This window comes from Tenrec ecaudatus, chromosome 4, assembly GCF_050624435.1.
Source record: "Tenrec ecaudatus isolate mTenEca1 chromosome 4, mTenEca1.hap1, whole genome shotgun sequence".
NCBI classification, from domain to species: Eukaryota; Metazoa; Chordata; class Mammalia; order Afrosoricida; family Tenrecidae; genus Tenrec; species Tenrec ecaudatus.
In genome coordinates this window covers 139054032-139069932 of record NC_134533.1, presented here as the reverse complement: position 1 = coordinate 139069932, position 15901 = coordinate 139054032, and the positions used below count along the sequence as shown (strand labels likewise).

Genomic DNA, 15901 nt, shown 5'->3' with positions numbered 1-15901 from the left:
CATTAATGTATATATGTGTGTGGTGTATATAGACTTCAAAACATTCATGGAAAAAATTCCTTTATCCTTTTATTTAATTTTCCCACAAACTTTTTTAGTAAGCCCTATTGTGTTAGTTTGGATACATTAGAGAAACAAATCCACAGAAACTCAAATGTATAAGAGAGACTTTTATATAAAGGCTAAGTGTACATTAAGAAAGCATCCCAGCCCAGTGCTGCCAACCTCTAGAAGTCCAACATTAGCCCATATGTCTGACACCAATCTACAAAATCCTCCTCAATCTCACAGAACACACACAACAATGCCGACTGCAGGAGGAAAGCTGAATCAGTGAGCGTGTAAGCATCTCAGCGCTGGCAGGGGTCTCCACACAGCTGCTTCAGCACCCAGGCCTGCATCGGGGTGGATCCATGTGACTTCTCCTTGGGGATGTCTTGAAGGAAGTGAGCCTTGCCAGCTGAAGCAGGGGATTGGCTAAGGCAGCTGCACCCTGGTCTGACCATCACAAAACAAGAGACCTGAGAACTCTAAAGGCGAGGCTCACTGAGCCATTTATCCCTCTGCCCTTCAATTAATCCCACATGTGTTTATCGGCCAGGTTGGCACAATAAATTTAACCATCTCACCTATCATATGTATGTATGTATGTATGTATGTATGTATGTATGTATGTATGTATGTATGTGGATCTATAGTCCCTCTTTATATATATAGAAACTCTGGTGGCATAGTGGTTACTTGTTGGGCTGTGATCCGCAAAGTCAGCAGTTTGAAACCACCAGCCATTCTTCTGGAAAAAGATGGGATTTCTACTCCTGTAAAGAGTTACAGTCTCTGAAACCCCCAGAGCCAGTCATCTACAGCAAATAGATGGCAGTGAGTTTGAGTTGTGTGTGTGTGTGTGTGTGTGTGTGTGTGTGTGAGAGAGAGAGAGAGAGAGAGAGAGAGTGTGTGTGTGTGTGTATGTGTGTGTGTGTGAGAGTGTGTGTGTATGTGTGTGTGTGTGTGAGAGAGAGAGAGAGAAATGTTTCATTCAACAGACAATTCTGTGCCATTGTCAAGGTTGCTGGCACGTTCTAATCGGGTCTCCATCACTCTCACGGGCACTCGTCAAAACGTCATGCCCTCCTCCAGTGATTGGTCCCTCTTGATCGTGGCAAAGCAAGAGAGGTGGGCAATGTTCTTTTGTGAGCCATTCATCTTCTGTGGCTCATTTCTAGAAGTAGGCCACCAGGCCATTTTTCCTAGTCTATTCTCAGTCTGGACTCCACTGACACCTGCCCCGCTGGGCAACACGCTTGGTATTTGAAATGTTGGTTTCACTTCCAGCATCAGAGGAACATGGAAGCCACCGCAGTGCAACAAACGGCCCACAGGCTCCGCTTTGCAGAAGAAACGGGAGCTCGGCATACCCTTTCCAAAGGCTCCTAGCAGGAGTGCACAGACAGACTCTCCAGTCCTCAGATTGCCATGGGGCATAGTAGATTATAAGTGGGTCACAGCCCTGGAAAATTCAGCCTCCGAACCCCACAGGGCAGTTTCATTTTGTCCTGTATGGTTGCTACGAGTCAGGACTGACGATGACAGTGAGTGTTTGGAGGTGAGTGAGCAGTGGCAGGCGGAGTTTGGAGGCCCTATTGGGCAGTGTTGCGCTGCTAACCACAGGTTGGTGGTACAAGCCCACCAGGTGCTTCTTGTGAGAAAGATGAGACTGCTCCTGTGAAGATGCTCAGCCTCGGATTGCCTATATGGGGTGCCTCTGAGTTGTCATGGACTCTGTGGCAATGGGTTGGCTTGGGGACTGGAGAAGGCGTGGCCTCGTATGGCCTAGAAAGACTTGAATGGAAATATCACTGTCAAGGGTCCCCACAGTAGCACTTAAGTCCCAAGGCAAAAATGCTCAGGGTAGCACATTTAGGGGGTGCAGACCTCACAAGAGTGAGGGGGCAGCAGGGAGCCGGTGAGTAGTGGGAGCTGGAGGGTGAGACTGTGTCATGGACATGAGCCTGGGAGACAGGTATGGTCCCCTTCCATCCTCACCTTAAAACAACCTGCCATACGGCTCGAAATGCCAACTTTGATGCCCTGTGACTGTGACGCTCCACCTCTCTGAGCTGCACGCTCCTTATCCCTCACATGGTTACAGCCCCCTCTACCTCTGCGGGCTGTTGGAAGACCGCAAGGAGATACCCATCAAAGCTATGACGACGAGGCAGGTGCTCGTAAGTGTGATTAAGATAAAAATCAGATGCCAGCTGTCAGCTGCCTGGGTCCTAGTCCTAGCTTTGCCACTTTCCAGCTGTGTGTCCTTGGGCAAATGATTGGCCCTCTCTGTGTTTCCATTTCCTCCTCCGTAAAACTCACGTTTTCAGAATATCTTCTGGCGTTTCTGTTACATACATTTGATAGATTTATTAATATGACTGTGATGTCCGGCCTCACAACCGAAAGGGTCCTGAGGAGCAGCTGAGCAATTGAGGGAAAATAGACAAAGCGCACAAGGGCTCGCCTTTCCAGAAGTCAGGCACAAGAGAGAGAGCGACTGTATTCTCCAATAGACTCATAGAGTCTTAGGGCATGCAGGCCCTGTCAATCACACATGGGACAAGGTAGGCAGTGTCTTAACCTTAGATGCCCCCGAGTTTACTGGGGGAGTAACTCAAGACCAGAATTGGAGGCAGGCGAGGGGACTCAACTGCCCTTTGAGTGAGGAGAACATGACATTGCTTTTGGCCACAGAGAGAGCAGCCGTGTGCTTGTTGCTTGTAAGAGGCATCTTTAAAGAAACATTATTATGGGGATATATTGTGGGGATGATTTTTAGAATGGAGAACGTGACTGGGAGTCGTCCCTACCTCACGAATGTGAAGGCCTTCCTCCACCAGGGTTGGCCTTCCAGACTCATAAGTATGAGCACAGAGAATTTGGCCGCATACATTCTCCTCCCGGTCGTCAGTTTATATACGGGTACGAGGCCTGGTGTGCAGTGGTTAGGCACTCACCTGCTGGATGAAAGGAGGGTGGTTTGAATTTTCCATCCACTCCTTGGTATAAAGATTCGCAGCCCTGGAAACCCTCGGGAGCCAGTTCTACTGTGTGAGTTGGCATCGCTTCACAGCCACGAGATAGATTGGGTTTTTATTAATATGAGTTAACGCAGATAAAAGACACACTTGCTTGGCCACCTAATACGCCTTTGCCTAAGATTAGTTAGAATGATCTTTTCTCTCTTACACTGCTTCGTTCCAGTTGTACTGGTTGCTTATCCTTCTCCCCGGCCTCTAGTGCAGGCAGAAAGCACTGGAGCGCAGTGGAGACCCTGGCACCCTGCAGGGGAGGGGCGGCTTCCAGCAAGATGGTGGGGGATTTGGGCTGGGCCAGGGTGATCACAGAGACATGGTTTGGGAGCCGAGGGAGAAAATGGTTCAAAGCTTGGGCCAAAGTGGGATGGGGAACAGAAAACAGGGAGGGGAGCTGCGGGCAGGTATTGCTGAGGTGGAGATTTTGGGGACTCGTTGATGGGTAAAGTGTTGGCGTGACGCAGTACCGGTGTTTGGCCTCCTGAGCCTGGGAGAGAGGGAAGCCCAGGCCTCCTGAGGCCACCACAAGGGTTTCCATAAGACCAAACAGAATAGCTGGGACCAGTCACCCAGAGTTGATGCTGGCGTATGAAGCCTACGTGTGTGGACACACAGCAGTGTTCCCTGTGACCCCAACAGCTGCTTTTAGCTGTGATTACCAGGCCCCTTTTATCACATACCTCTGGGTGAGCTTGTTCGTTTCCACTAGCAGCAGCGTGCTTCACTACACCTGCCACACAAAGACCCCCAAAAGAAGATACCCCAAAGCACTGTCACTGAGTGGAAGTGCCCTGCGGATTCTCGAGACTGTAGATCTCTACAGGAGGGCACCCAGCCTCTTCCACAGCCTTTCTCCTGCAGAGCAGCCGGTGGGTTCGATTGGCTACTCATGGCGTTGGCTGCCAGTGTGTACTCTCCAGCTCTGCCCGGGGCTCCTTTGGAGAGGACGCGGAAGAAAAGGCTGCCCATGCCTGACTCAGGGCGGAGTTGCACCCCTGTGGTGGAGAACAGCCCTCACACTGGGGCGTCAAGGCTCTGACATGTGGGGCCAAGCCCACTTTAATTTTTTTTGAAATCATTTTATTGGGGGCTTGTGCAACTCTTATCACAATCCATACATGCATCCATCGTGTCAAGCACATTTGTAAATTTGTTGCCATCATCATTTGCAAAACACTTTCTTTCGACTTGAACCCTTGGTATCAGCTTCTCATTTTTTGCCCCCTTCTTCCCCAACCCTCCTTCCCTTTTGGACCCTTGATAATTTATAAATTATTATTATTATTTTCATGTCTTACACTGACCGATGTCTCCCTTCACCCACTTTTCTGTTATCCATCCCCCTGGGAGGGGGTTATAAGTAGATCATTGTGATCGGTTTTCCCCTACCTCCCCCACCTTCCCTTTCCCCTCCTGGTATGACTAGTCTCAATATTGGTCCTGAGGGGTTTATCTGTCCTGGATTCCCTATTTCCAGCTCTTATCTGTACCCATGTACATACTCTGGTCTAGCCAGATTCGTTAGGTAGAATTGGGGTCATGACAGTGGGGGGGAGGAAGCATTATAGAACTAGAGGAATGTGTTATGTTTCATCGTTGCTATACTTCACCCTGACTGGCTTGTCTCCTCCCCGAGACCCTTCTGTAAGGGGAAGTCATTTGCCCACAGATGGGCTTTGGGTCTCCCGCACTGTGTCTCCAGTGTTGTCCCCTGTAGCGCTATGGGTCAGTGAGGGACATTGTGTCTCGTAGTGGGGCCGGCCCTATAGTCCTCTCTGCATTGGCTGAACTGAGGACTTGGTGAACCAAGATGTGCTCCACTCTCTCTTCCTCCCCTTCATTTGCTCCTGTGTGCTCTGATAAGACATGTCCCTCTCTCAGAGCTGTAGCTACAGTGCTGTCCTCTGCAGTGAATTCTCCTGGGGGTGTGTGTGTGTGTGGGGGGGCTGTCCATGTAGTTGGAATTGGGGCCAGCCCCGCCCACTTTAAGTTTAAGGACTATCCTTATTAACTCTGTAGCTCTGAAGGAATAACTAACACTCACTACTACTTTCCAATCTCTGTGGTACTATCCTCTCATAACTGGAGTGTTGGTATTTACCACTAACAGTTGTATCTGAGTACATTGTCGAATGCTTTTCAATTAACCCCTCGTTTTGCTACCAAGAAAGGCTTGCACTTTAGCTTCAAGTCCTGCAGCATGCTCCTGTCTGCTTGGGGAGAAAAGGCCTGGACATTCCACCTCCTTTCATTCCTCATCCCGCTCCTGACAATTGACCGAGGCCATTTCCTCTCCTCCGGACCTCCCAGCCCATCCAATTCCATTCCTCTGTGCTTTTGCCTCTTCTTTTTACCCAGAATGCTCTCCCTAACCAGTTGTGCCCTCAGCACTCCTGTGCACCCTTCAAAACCCCGTCCAGGTGTCATTTCCTCTGTGAAGCCTTCACTGACCCCCTCCTTGCAGGGATGGCTGATTGGTGCCTTTGTGTGTTTAGGGATGGCTGCATATGTAATGCTCGTTTACGGTGCACCTGTTCAGACTCCCACACCGTGAGCGCTCTCCCGCCTCTCTGCTGCCTGACTGATTTCTAAGCCCCCGCAGACCTGCCCTAGGCCCGTGGCTTTTAAACCTTGTTGATCAGGACTTGCAGTGAGACCCAATAAGCACCTACATCTACTTAATGCGTCCGAAACTAAGCTTTCAGACATTCCGCTTACCGTGGAGCCTGCACTTGCGCTTCCCTTTCTAGTGGCTGGTCACCATTCCCTGCCGTGACTCCACAGTCCTATAGCTCAGAAAGGGTTCCTGTGTTGAAACACTCCAGTGCTGGCACTGGGGCACCGGTAGTCGGGGGTACAATTCTGGCTTTACGAGGAGGTTCCCCGCCAAGGCACCACAGGCTTGCAGACTAAGATGGCAGAAAGATATGGTGCTCCACCTCCAACAGTCAGCGAATGACAGCCCTATGGATCCCAATGGCATGCAGGAGAGATAGCATTTCCTTCTGCTGTCTCAGGGTCACAAGAAGCAGCGCAGCGCACCTTGACAGCCACTAGGGACAGCGTTACCCTGGGCCCTGAAGCTGGGACTCAGGCCAGCAGGCTGGGGAGTGGAGGGTCCTGGGGGGATGGGGAGGGGCCAGGCGGGCACTGACCTCTTCCCTCTCTTTGCAGCGGAGCCCCTCCCGCTCATGGACCTGTGCCGAAGAGCCATCCGCTCCGCCCTGGGCCGCCAGCGCCTGCGCGACTTGGGCTCCCTGCCTCTGCCTCAGTCTCTCAAAAACTACCTGCAGTACCAGTGAGGCGGCCGGCCTGTCAGCCCACCTTGGCACGGTCCATTCAGGCAGGGCCTTCCCCTGAACCCCGGTGCCCCAGGCCGGCCTGTCTGTCCCCCGAGAGGCTCGGATGTGTCACCCACTTGGCAAGGCAATGTCTGCTGCTGGCGCAGTCATCTCTGCTGCAGTCTGAGCAGCGCTCCCTTGGCACCTTCCCGGGAGCCTTGGAGAGCCTGGCGCTGGCAGCCTGCCCGGCCCTGTGGGGATCCTGCTTCCTGCTCGCTGTGGAGATCGCCCCCATGGATCACAGCGAGGAGACTGGCCGGCGTGCGCCCCGTGGCAGACAGGGCAGGAGAACATTGCCTCCGAATAATGGAATAATGAACGCTGCGAGCAGCTGGCACCAGCACCCCTGCAGGCGCAGCCCTTGGCCAGGCTTCAGGATCCGCATGCCATCTGAGGACTTTGAAAGACTTACCCAGGGATGGCCACGGCTGTTCAGACACCACCCGGCTTACCTCTTTGAATGCTGTGTGCTTGTCCACTTCCACATGCCTCCTTCCCGTGCCACTACCCCTGACCCCCACCCGTCCGCCCTTGAGGGCTCCTGCCGGGCCCTCTGTTCAGGGAAGCGAAGTCTGGCTAATGCACCCCAGAAACAGACTAGATCCTTTGTTAGTCTCATCTCCAGGGGAGTTTCCATTTGAAAAGAGACGTGCATGAGGGTGGTACTTTGTCCAAAGGTGCTAATGGGCGCACATGGGGTCCAGTCGCACCAAAGTTGGGTGATGTCCTTGGGCTGGGGATCGGAGGGTCGCAAGTAACCATTCATTCAGGGTACAGCCTGGCTGTCAGCTTTATTTGAGCAGATTATTTTTTCAGGTTCAGAAACGTGTACAAGTTTTGTTCCCATTTCAAATGTGTGTGCGGTGTAAAGTTTATTTATCAGCTCGGGGCAGCGGCAGCGGTGGCGGCCTGGTAACTGGAAGGCGGGCGAGGGAGGCTCATTCGGCTCAGTTTGGCATAGCTCTGCCCAAACTATCCCTGACTGGCAACAGTCCCAAGAGTGGATGCCAGAGCCCCAGACGGTACTGCCTCCCTGACTTTAATGTGAATTTGATGAATGAGGAGCGTTTCTAATAAAGTTTGTCGTTCAATCCTTCACCTGTTTATTCAGTGCTCTTGGGGCGAGCCTGCGGGAGCTTCTGACCCAGGACCCAAATAAGGACAAATGTGAGCTGACCTCCAGTCATATCTCCTCTTCTCTGCCTTCTGGCTGCCCAATCCCCAGAGCACAGAATGCAAAGCTTGGTGGTAGGAAAATGGGTCAGGGGTTGCAGGGACTGAGGGACAGACCCAGAGGGCCCGTTTCAGTGCATCTGGAGGCAGCAGTGGCTGCAGCTGTGGTAAGGGTGTGCTCACGAAGGCACCACTCAAGGAGTGCACAGGTGGGACTTGGGGGTGGAAGTAGGAGTCAGAGTGCAGGCGGTGGTCTGGGCCAGGCCTGGCACCGTATTCATTCAGGACACCGACCACCAGCATGCACTGTGCAGGCCTCCCGGGACCCAGCATTCAGGCCCATGGAGCCTGCCCCCAGCAGTGACCCCTACCGTGAGGTATACAGTGGGAAGGAGGCTCGCTCCAGGTCTGCGGTTTTTAGGAAGGGTGACAAGCTCAGTGAGACTAGAAGAGTATCCCCTCCGCCCACCCCCAAATCCAAAACCAAACTTACTGCCAGCGAGTCTGTTCTGACAAACGGCAGACTTATAGGACTGGGTAGAACTGCCCCGTGAGTTTCTGAGAGTTTACAGGATAGGAAGTCTCATGTTTCTCCCAAGAAGCAGCTGGTGTGTTTCGAACTCCCAGACTTGTGGTTAGCAGCCCAAGGAGTAAGCACTGCCCTGTGGCTCTCCCTGGCCCCAGTGTACTCTCCTGGGCAGTGTATTTCCTCTGCTCTGCCCTTGGGCACTGGGCTCAATTGCAGGTTTCAATCACTGTTGCAGGAGGCAGCTCCATCATGTATATCCTTGTGACCTTGGGTGAGTCGTTTCCACTCTGCACACTTCAGGGGCTGGGCTATGGCTGGATAGAGACCTTTCCTCTTCTGACTCATGGTGTCCAAGCTCGCCTCCTATTCGCCAGGTTGAAAGTATCATTCTCACCTAGGCCCCGCCCCTCACCAGTGATTTCCCTCACTGGCACAATGCCCGTGCCATCCTCCTGTGGCCCTCCCCAGGAAGCCTTCCCTTAAACACTGCACCAACCTCGGCCTGCTCCAAGCAGCCAACTCTTCCGTCCCCAGCCTGAAGATTCTGGTTTTATGCCCAGAGTCGAGTGCTTCCCTGCTCTGGGGGCTCATCTGTCCAGCAGCTGCCGGCCTCAGGAGGCCAGGGCCCATGGCTGCTCCTCCCACACAGCCGAGATGGGCCAGACACAGAGTTAGCAAAGCCTGCGGGCATGCAGCGCAGGCAAGGAGGTCCGTGTGCAGCTGGGACACCCTGGAAAACTTCAAGAAAAGTCCTACATGGGTGGGGCGCAAAAAGATCCTGTTTTAATGATCCAGCAAACCTGGCGGGAGCTGAAACCTAAACAAATAAGAGAAAGGAGACATTGAGCTTCTTCCGTGCAGGGGCAGTGGTGGAGGCAGCCCTTTGTGTTCAAGTGTGTCCGTGTACCTGGGCCCCTATATCAGCCTCCCACCCAGCCTCTACTCACACACACTGCCTCTCCCAGACACACATCCTGGACGCCTCCTGACCCCCCAGCCCTGTCCTTCACTGGCCCAGTCTGAGGTGTGGCCTCTCCAGGCCCCATTTCTGGCAGAGGGCCCCAACTTGCTGAAACAGCTTGCTAATTGCTTTTTGATTGTCTGTGAACACAGCATATGGTAGGCACAAGACCCCACAGATCTGGGGGCCTGTTGACCCCCCACCCCAGTTCACTTACTCCACATTCTAGATTCAGCTCATTCTTTCTTTCCCTTGCATTCTGTCTCCGTCACCCACGCTGGCAGCTGGTTGCTTCTCGAGCCAGCTGTCACTAATGAGCACCAATTTCTTCATGTCACTATGTTATAGTAAAAGTGGATGCAGGTAGCCAGTGACATAGTTCATGGCTGGTGAACTGTGCCAGGACAGCTGTCCCAGTCGCCAGGCTGCAGCCTGTAGCTAAACAGAAGGTACATCTGTGAGTTGGCATATGGACAAGGGGCCACACTACATTAGTCTGCAGCTCTGAGATCAAGATCACTGTTTCCACTAGTCCTATTCCAAGTGTGTTTTATAAATATGTTTATATATCCCACCTTAGCATGTGTGTGCGTGCACACATGCCTGTGACCCCAACAAGGAAGAATTCAAGCAATTTAGCAAAAAGTCAAGTTCTTTTGAAAATGTAGGAAAGAATGATTCACATTTCTTCATTGTGAGGCTGGCGCCTTTGAGAAGGGCCCCCCCCCCCACGCCTCCTCAAACACATGGTCACCGCCTCTCGTGAGCACCTCCCCTGTGGGCGCTGATTTCCTGGCCTTGGGTCAAGTAGACTATTAACATAACTCATATTAGTGGTCATAAATGACGCGCACGACCCCAGGGAGGGTTCAAGAAGGGGGTGCATGCTGGCCCTGGACTTGACGTCAGTGTCTCGGGGCCTCAGTCACTGCTGTTCAAGAGTTTGTGGCGCCAGGATCTTCACACAGACACAGAGCGAAGGTGTGTGGCCCTGGTGGCCCAGTGAGCCCTGGACGTCCAGGATGGACGGGAATGCTGAGGCCCTCTTTTGAGGGAGCTGGATGCTATGATTGACAACACTAGGACTCCCCAGCCCTGGAAGCACACTAGCATCCCTTGAGAAACGTCATTAAAAGTCCCAGACGACAACCTTTCCCCAGACGGATTCCATCAGAAGCGCTCCAAGAGGGGGCCGGGTTGTGGTCTAGTTTTAAAGCTCCCCTGGTGATTTTAATGTGCAGCCAGGGTTGAGAAACACTGGAGGACATGTTTAATTAAGTCATCTCAATGGAGACGTGGCTGCCGTTGGTGACAGTGCGCATCCTAGATCAGGAACGCCTGCCCCCTCTCCCCGACTAAGTGGTAGGTGGCACCATGGGGTCCAGTCTAAAGTCAGAGTCCTTCCCACATCTACTTCCGTCCCTCCGGTCATGCTGAGCTGGGCACTCTCCAGGAATGGGAAGCAAGGACCTGAGGCGACACAAACTCCTGGCACACTGGCTTCCACCCACCCACTGACTCAGTGGAGCCTATTGTGTGTGGAGAATTTTCTGGAGACTACTGTTCTGGTGGATTAGGATAACTGTATAGTAAGAAATAAAGACTAGATGGAAAATGATCTTGTCGTGAATGTACTGATTGAAACAGAAAGTGTGGCATAGTGAGACCTAGCTGTAAGAATGGTTTAGTTTCTAGCACTTCCAAATCTTGCAGAAATAGAAAAGTAACATCAATGAAATCTGAATGTTATAAATTTCTAGCATTAGTTGGGTCATGGTAAAGATACTAACAAGATATATCTTATTAAATGAAATGTATATATTTCAATTCTTTGGATAACCATTAAAAATACAAAAGAACAGAATGTAAAGTCTAGAAGTTAATGAATCAATTTCTCATGGGACCCAGACTTTCTGAAATCCTAGAAATGGAATAAAACCAAAATTATTGCCATAAGATGAGATCTAGACCTTAGTTAAAAATTCCCCAGAAGTCGTCTAAACAATAGCTTAACTTAACTAATAAAGAATGTCTGCCATGAACATCATTCTGTCTCTATAACTCCAAAATCAAGTAGCAATATTAGAGGGAAATGTGTGGATGAGAAAACTTCAACAATTTCATGGAAAAATGGAATTAAAAGATAATGGGGGAGATAAAAAGATAAGGAAAGATTTCCAGGAATGTTTTGAAGCCCTTGTATGTTGCAGGAGAAGCAATTCATAGAAAGAGGATGAGAGCCGGTGTGATCACGTGTCGACAGGATCGAGTATCAAGATCAAAAGATTTAAAACAAACAACTATATATGAGGGTTGGAGAGGAGATTCTACGCCCATCTGTAGACAACTGGATATCCCCCACAGAAGGTTTATAAGGAAGGGATGATTCAACCAAGGTGTATGTAGCATAGCACCGATGAATCACACATCGTTCCGCTAGTTCTTGAATACTTCCGCCCCCGACCACCCCACTACCAAGACACAGTTCTACCTTACAAATCTGGCTAGACTGAAGAACACACATTTGTACAGATAAGAGCTCTCGACACATGGACTTCAGGACAGATAAACCCCTCACGGACAGTAGTGGAAATAGCGATATCAAGAGGGTGGGGGCATGGTCAGGGAGGGGGAAGAGGGAGAAAGGGAAACCCATCACGACACTGGATGTATAGCCTCCCCCCTCGAAGGGGATAAATAACAGAGAAGTGGATGAAAGGAGACAGCGGAGAGTGTAAGATATGAAACAATTGACGAAGGATTCACGAGGGTGGGAACATTGGGCAGGGAGGCAGGGAAAGGATCTTATACCAAGGGCTCAAATAGAAAATGTTTTGGAAATGATAATGGCAACATATCTGCAAATATGCTTGATACAATTGATGTATGGAATGTTATGAGCTGTAAGAGCCTCAAATAAAATGACTTTAAAATAAGGAGGGTGAGAATAGCAATCTAACTTGAAGAACATAATTAATGTCCCTGAAATGTACCTGTAGAAACTTCAAGTGCTGTATGATTCCACTGCATATATTCTCAACAATAAGAACAAAAAAACCTATATTTTAGTTAATGTAGTCAGAGCAAAAGCCATGAAAACAAAAAATTTCCTGAAAGTAAGAATTAAGAAATAAGACAATAAAAAACAGATAGGACAAATAGAAAATATAATGAATACAGATTTAAATTTCAAATAAAAGTCAAAAGTTATAAGACTGGAATTTTTAAAAGACAACTATATGCCATTTATATGATTCACATTAAAATATTAGGGATAGCATTGAAGTAAAAAATAAAAATATTATAAAATGAAAATACTAACCAAAAGAAAGTCGACATAAGACCAAGATTTACCAGAGTAAAAATTTAACATAACCATGATGAAAGAATCATATCAACAGGAAGCTATATTAATCCTAAATGTACATGCTATAAGTAACATAATTTAAAATATATATAAATCAAGTGTTTATAGAGATAAAAGCAGAATTAGACAAATGTGAGACATGAATATACTCTAAAAATGTGAGATATTTACATACTCAAAAAAACTGATGGAAGATTTGAAGATATTTGGAAATCAAGTTAAACTTTTTTAAGTAGTCCATGAGTCAAAGAGGAAATTAAATTTAAAAACTTTTAATGTTGAAAAAAAAAACACTTCATACCTAAATTGAACAGCTATAAAGTATTATTTAGAGAGAAATTTCTAGTTTATCATACTCATACTAGAAAAATCAACCCATCGTGTAAGTTTCCCTCCGAAGACAATCAATAGAAAAAAAGTAACATATGTAGAAGTTTGCTTGATATAATTGATTTATTGATTGTTATCTCTAAGAGCCCCCACTAAAATGATTTAATAATTTTAAAATAATATATAAAAGCAAAAGAAAACATTAAAAAATAAGAAAATCAGTAAAGCCAAATATTGATATACTCAAAAGTTTTACAAATAATAAACTCCTAGTAAGCTTGACCACAAATTAAAAGAGAAAACACAATTACTAGCATAATAAATTTAAGAACTGGACATCACGATCGATCTTACTGTCAGGTAAGTCTTGGCCGACTAATCCAAAGTTAGGCAGTTCAAGTCCCCAGCCGCTCCCCAAGAGTCAGATGAAGCTGTCTGCTAGGACACCCCATTGGGGGCTCTGGAGGGGCTGTGAGTTGGAACCGACAGACCGCGTGTCAGTGGTTTGTGGCTGGTTTTCTCCTACGTCGTACAGATATTTTAAAGAGATTCAAAGTTATTCTCGAACAACTTTTAAAATTAAAATGAAATGGAAAATTATTTGAAAAATCACCTTATTGAAACAGGTCAAGAAGAGATATAAAATCTAAATTCCTAAGTCCATTAAAAAATTGAATAAGTAGTTTAAGAATGAACTTTGTACAAAGGAAATTCCTAGCCAATGTGACTCCTTCCACTAACAAAATCTTCCAAACTTTTAACTAAAAAAATAAACAAAATCTTTTGGAAAATAGAAAAAGAGAAAACTCTCCTCACACATTTGAGGATCCCAAAGCCTAACAAGGACATCATTTAAAAACTCTCACTACTATCAAGTTGATGCTGACTGGTAGCAACCTAGAAGGCTGGGTAGAATTGCCCCTGTGATTTTCTGACACCATAACTCTTTACTGGATTAGAAAGCCTCCTCTTTTCCCCAAAGAGTCGCGAGTGGTTTCAAACTGCTGACCCCTGCAGTTATCAGCCCAACACATAACCACTATGCCACCAAGGTTCCTGACAAGGACATCATTAGAAAGGGAAATTACAGTCCAATATGGTTCAAGATAGAGATGTAAAACCTTAAGCAGAATGTTAACAATTTAGAATACAAAAAGGTTCATTATGAAGTAAACAATTTACTTCATAAGTTCAAGGCTATTTAACAATAAAAATGATGCAATTCCCTGTAGTAACCAAATAAAGAAGAGAAAAATATGATTATTTCAATAAAGTCTTTTATTGAAATTTTATAGACTTAGAAAAAAGTCTATACCTATTCATAGTTGTTTTTTTTTAACTATCAGGACACAGAAGATGAGAACTTCCTTAGTTCAATGAAGGGTATCTACAAAATATCAACTGATAAAATATTTAATAATGAGTCATTCAATGTTTATTTTTAAAAATAAAAGTCCACTATCACCACTTTCATGTAATGCTGTACAAAAAGGTACCAGCAGTTCAATAAGACAGGAAAAAGGAAAATTTTAAATGATCAAAATTGCAAGGAAATAAAGCATTTTTATTTATAGATATATTTGTATATATAGAAAAGAATCTATAGAAAAGCTCGAGAATTAATAAGAACTTAGATCATTTAGTACAAAGTCAATATAAAATTGTGTTTCCACTTATTAATAGCCAATGAAATTCAAATGAGTTGTTGTTAAGTGCTTGTAGTAGTTACATAATTTCATGTCAACTTGATATATAAAAGTGTAGGGGTGGAGTTTAGTCTGTCAATCAGGTCACAGCTTGGTGGTGACTCCTTGTGAGCGTGGCCTTCTCATAAGGAGGATCCTGGAAGCCTGCTCCCACCTCTCCCTGCCTTCACCTTCCTGCTGAGACCTGCCATAATCCTGGACATGAGTTGACCCCTATTGGATCCATAAGACTTTGCACCTGTACATGTTCAATCTGTATTATGAACAAATCATCAGAGAAGCTGGAATATATGAAGAAGAATGTGGCATCAGGATTGGCGGAAGGCTTATTAACACCTTGAAATATGCAGATGACACAGCCTTGCTTGCTAAAGTGGAGAGGACCTGAAGCACTTGCTGATGAAGATCAGGATCGCAGCTCTCAGTATGGAGTACAGCTCAATGTAAAGAAGACCCACATCCTCGCAACTACCATTACAAATGGAGAGAATCAGATCGTCAAGGATTTTGTCTTGCTTTGGGCCACAATCAGTGCTCATTGACAAAACAGTCAAGATCCCAAAATACGTGTTTCATTAGGTAAATCTGCTGCACAAGACCTCTTTAGAGTATTGAATGCAAAGATGTTACTTTGAGGATTAAAATGTGCCTGACCCAAGCCATGGTGTTTCCAATGGCCCCTTCTGTATGTGGAAACTGGGCATGGAATAAGGAAGGCAGAAGAAGAATCGCTGAGTTTGGATTATGGTGCTGGCAGAGAACAGTGAAGTACCATGGCCTGCCTCCATCCCACCCACCAAAAAAAATCCTGTCTTGGAAGAAGTCCTTAGAAGCAAGAATGTCAAAAACTTCATCTCAGGTACTTTGGCCATGTTGTCAGGAGAGACCAGTCCCTGGAGAAGGACATCGTGCTTGGTCAAGTAGAGGAGCAGCGGAAATGAGGAAAACCCTGAAGGAGATGGTTTGATCTAGTGGCTGCACCAATGGCTCAAGTATAGGAACGACTGTGAAGATGGTCCTAGTCTGGGCAGTGCTTCATTCTGTTGTCCACAAGGTCACTGTGGGTTATCACCAATGCAAATGGCACCTAGCAACAATAACATGTGTTAGGGTACGGACATCTTTGGGACTAGGAGCTGGAGGGAGCAGTGGTCCACCTACCACAGGAGGATTGGGTGGCAAGGGGTGCCAGTACTAAGAGAGGTCAGTGTTCCATCTAACTTACAATTTTGATGACTTACATTTTCCCAAGTTTCATATTTCCTACATTTCACATTCCAGTTATTAATGGATGTCCGTAGCTGTTTCTTCTCATTCTGAATCTTGCCCCATCCACAGATGAAGGTCTCAAAACTTCATCTATGTCATTGAGGTAGATTCTGCTGGAGGAAGCAGTTCCCAATCTGGGGGG

General features: G+C 47.2%; 1 protein-coding gene across 1 annotated transcript in view; it reads left to right on the top strand.

The window, feature by feature from the left end:
* Window positions 1–7483, top strand: part of SPSB4 (splA/ryanodine receptor domain and SOCS box containing 4) — a 75184-nt gene extending 67701 nt beyond the window's left edge. The window contains exon 2 of the mRNA XM_075548834.1: window positions 6258–7483. Coding sequence (XP_075404949.1) covers window positions 6258–6385 — 128 coding nt within the window. The 3' untranslated portion in view covers window positions 6386–7483. The remainder of the gene's footprint in view (window positions 1–6257) is intronic.
* The last annotated feature ends 8418 nt before the right edge of the window (window positions 7484–15901 follow it).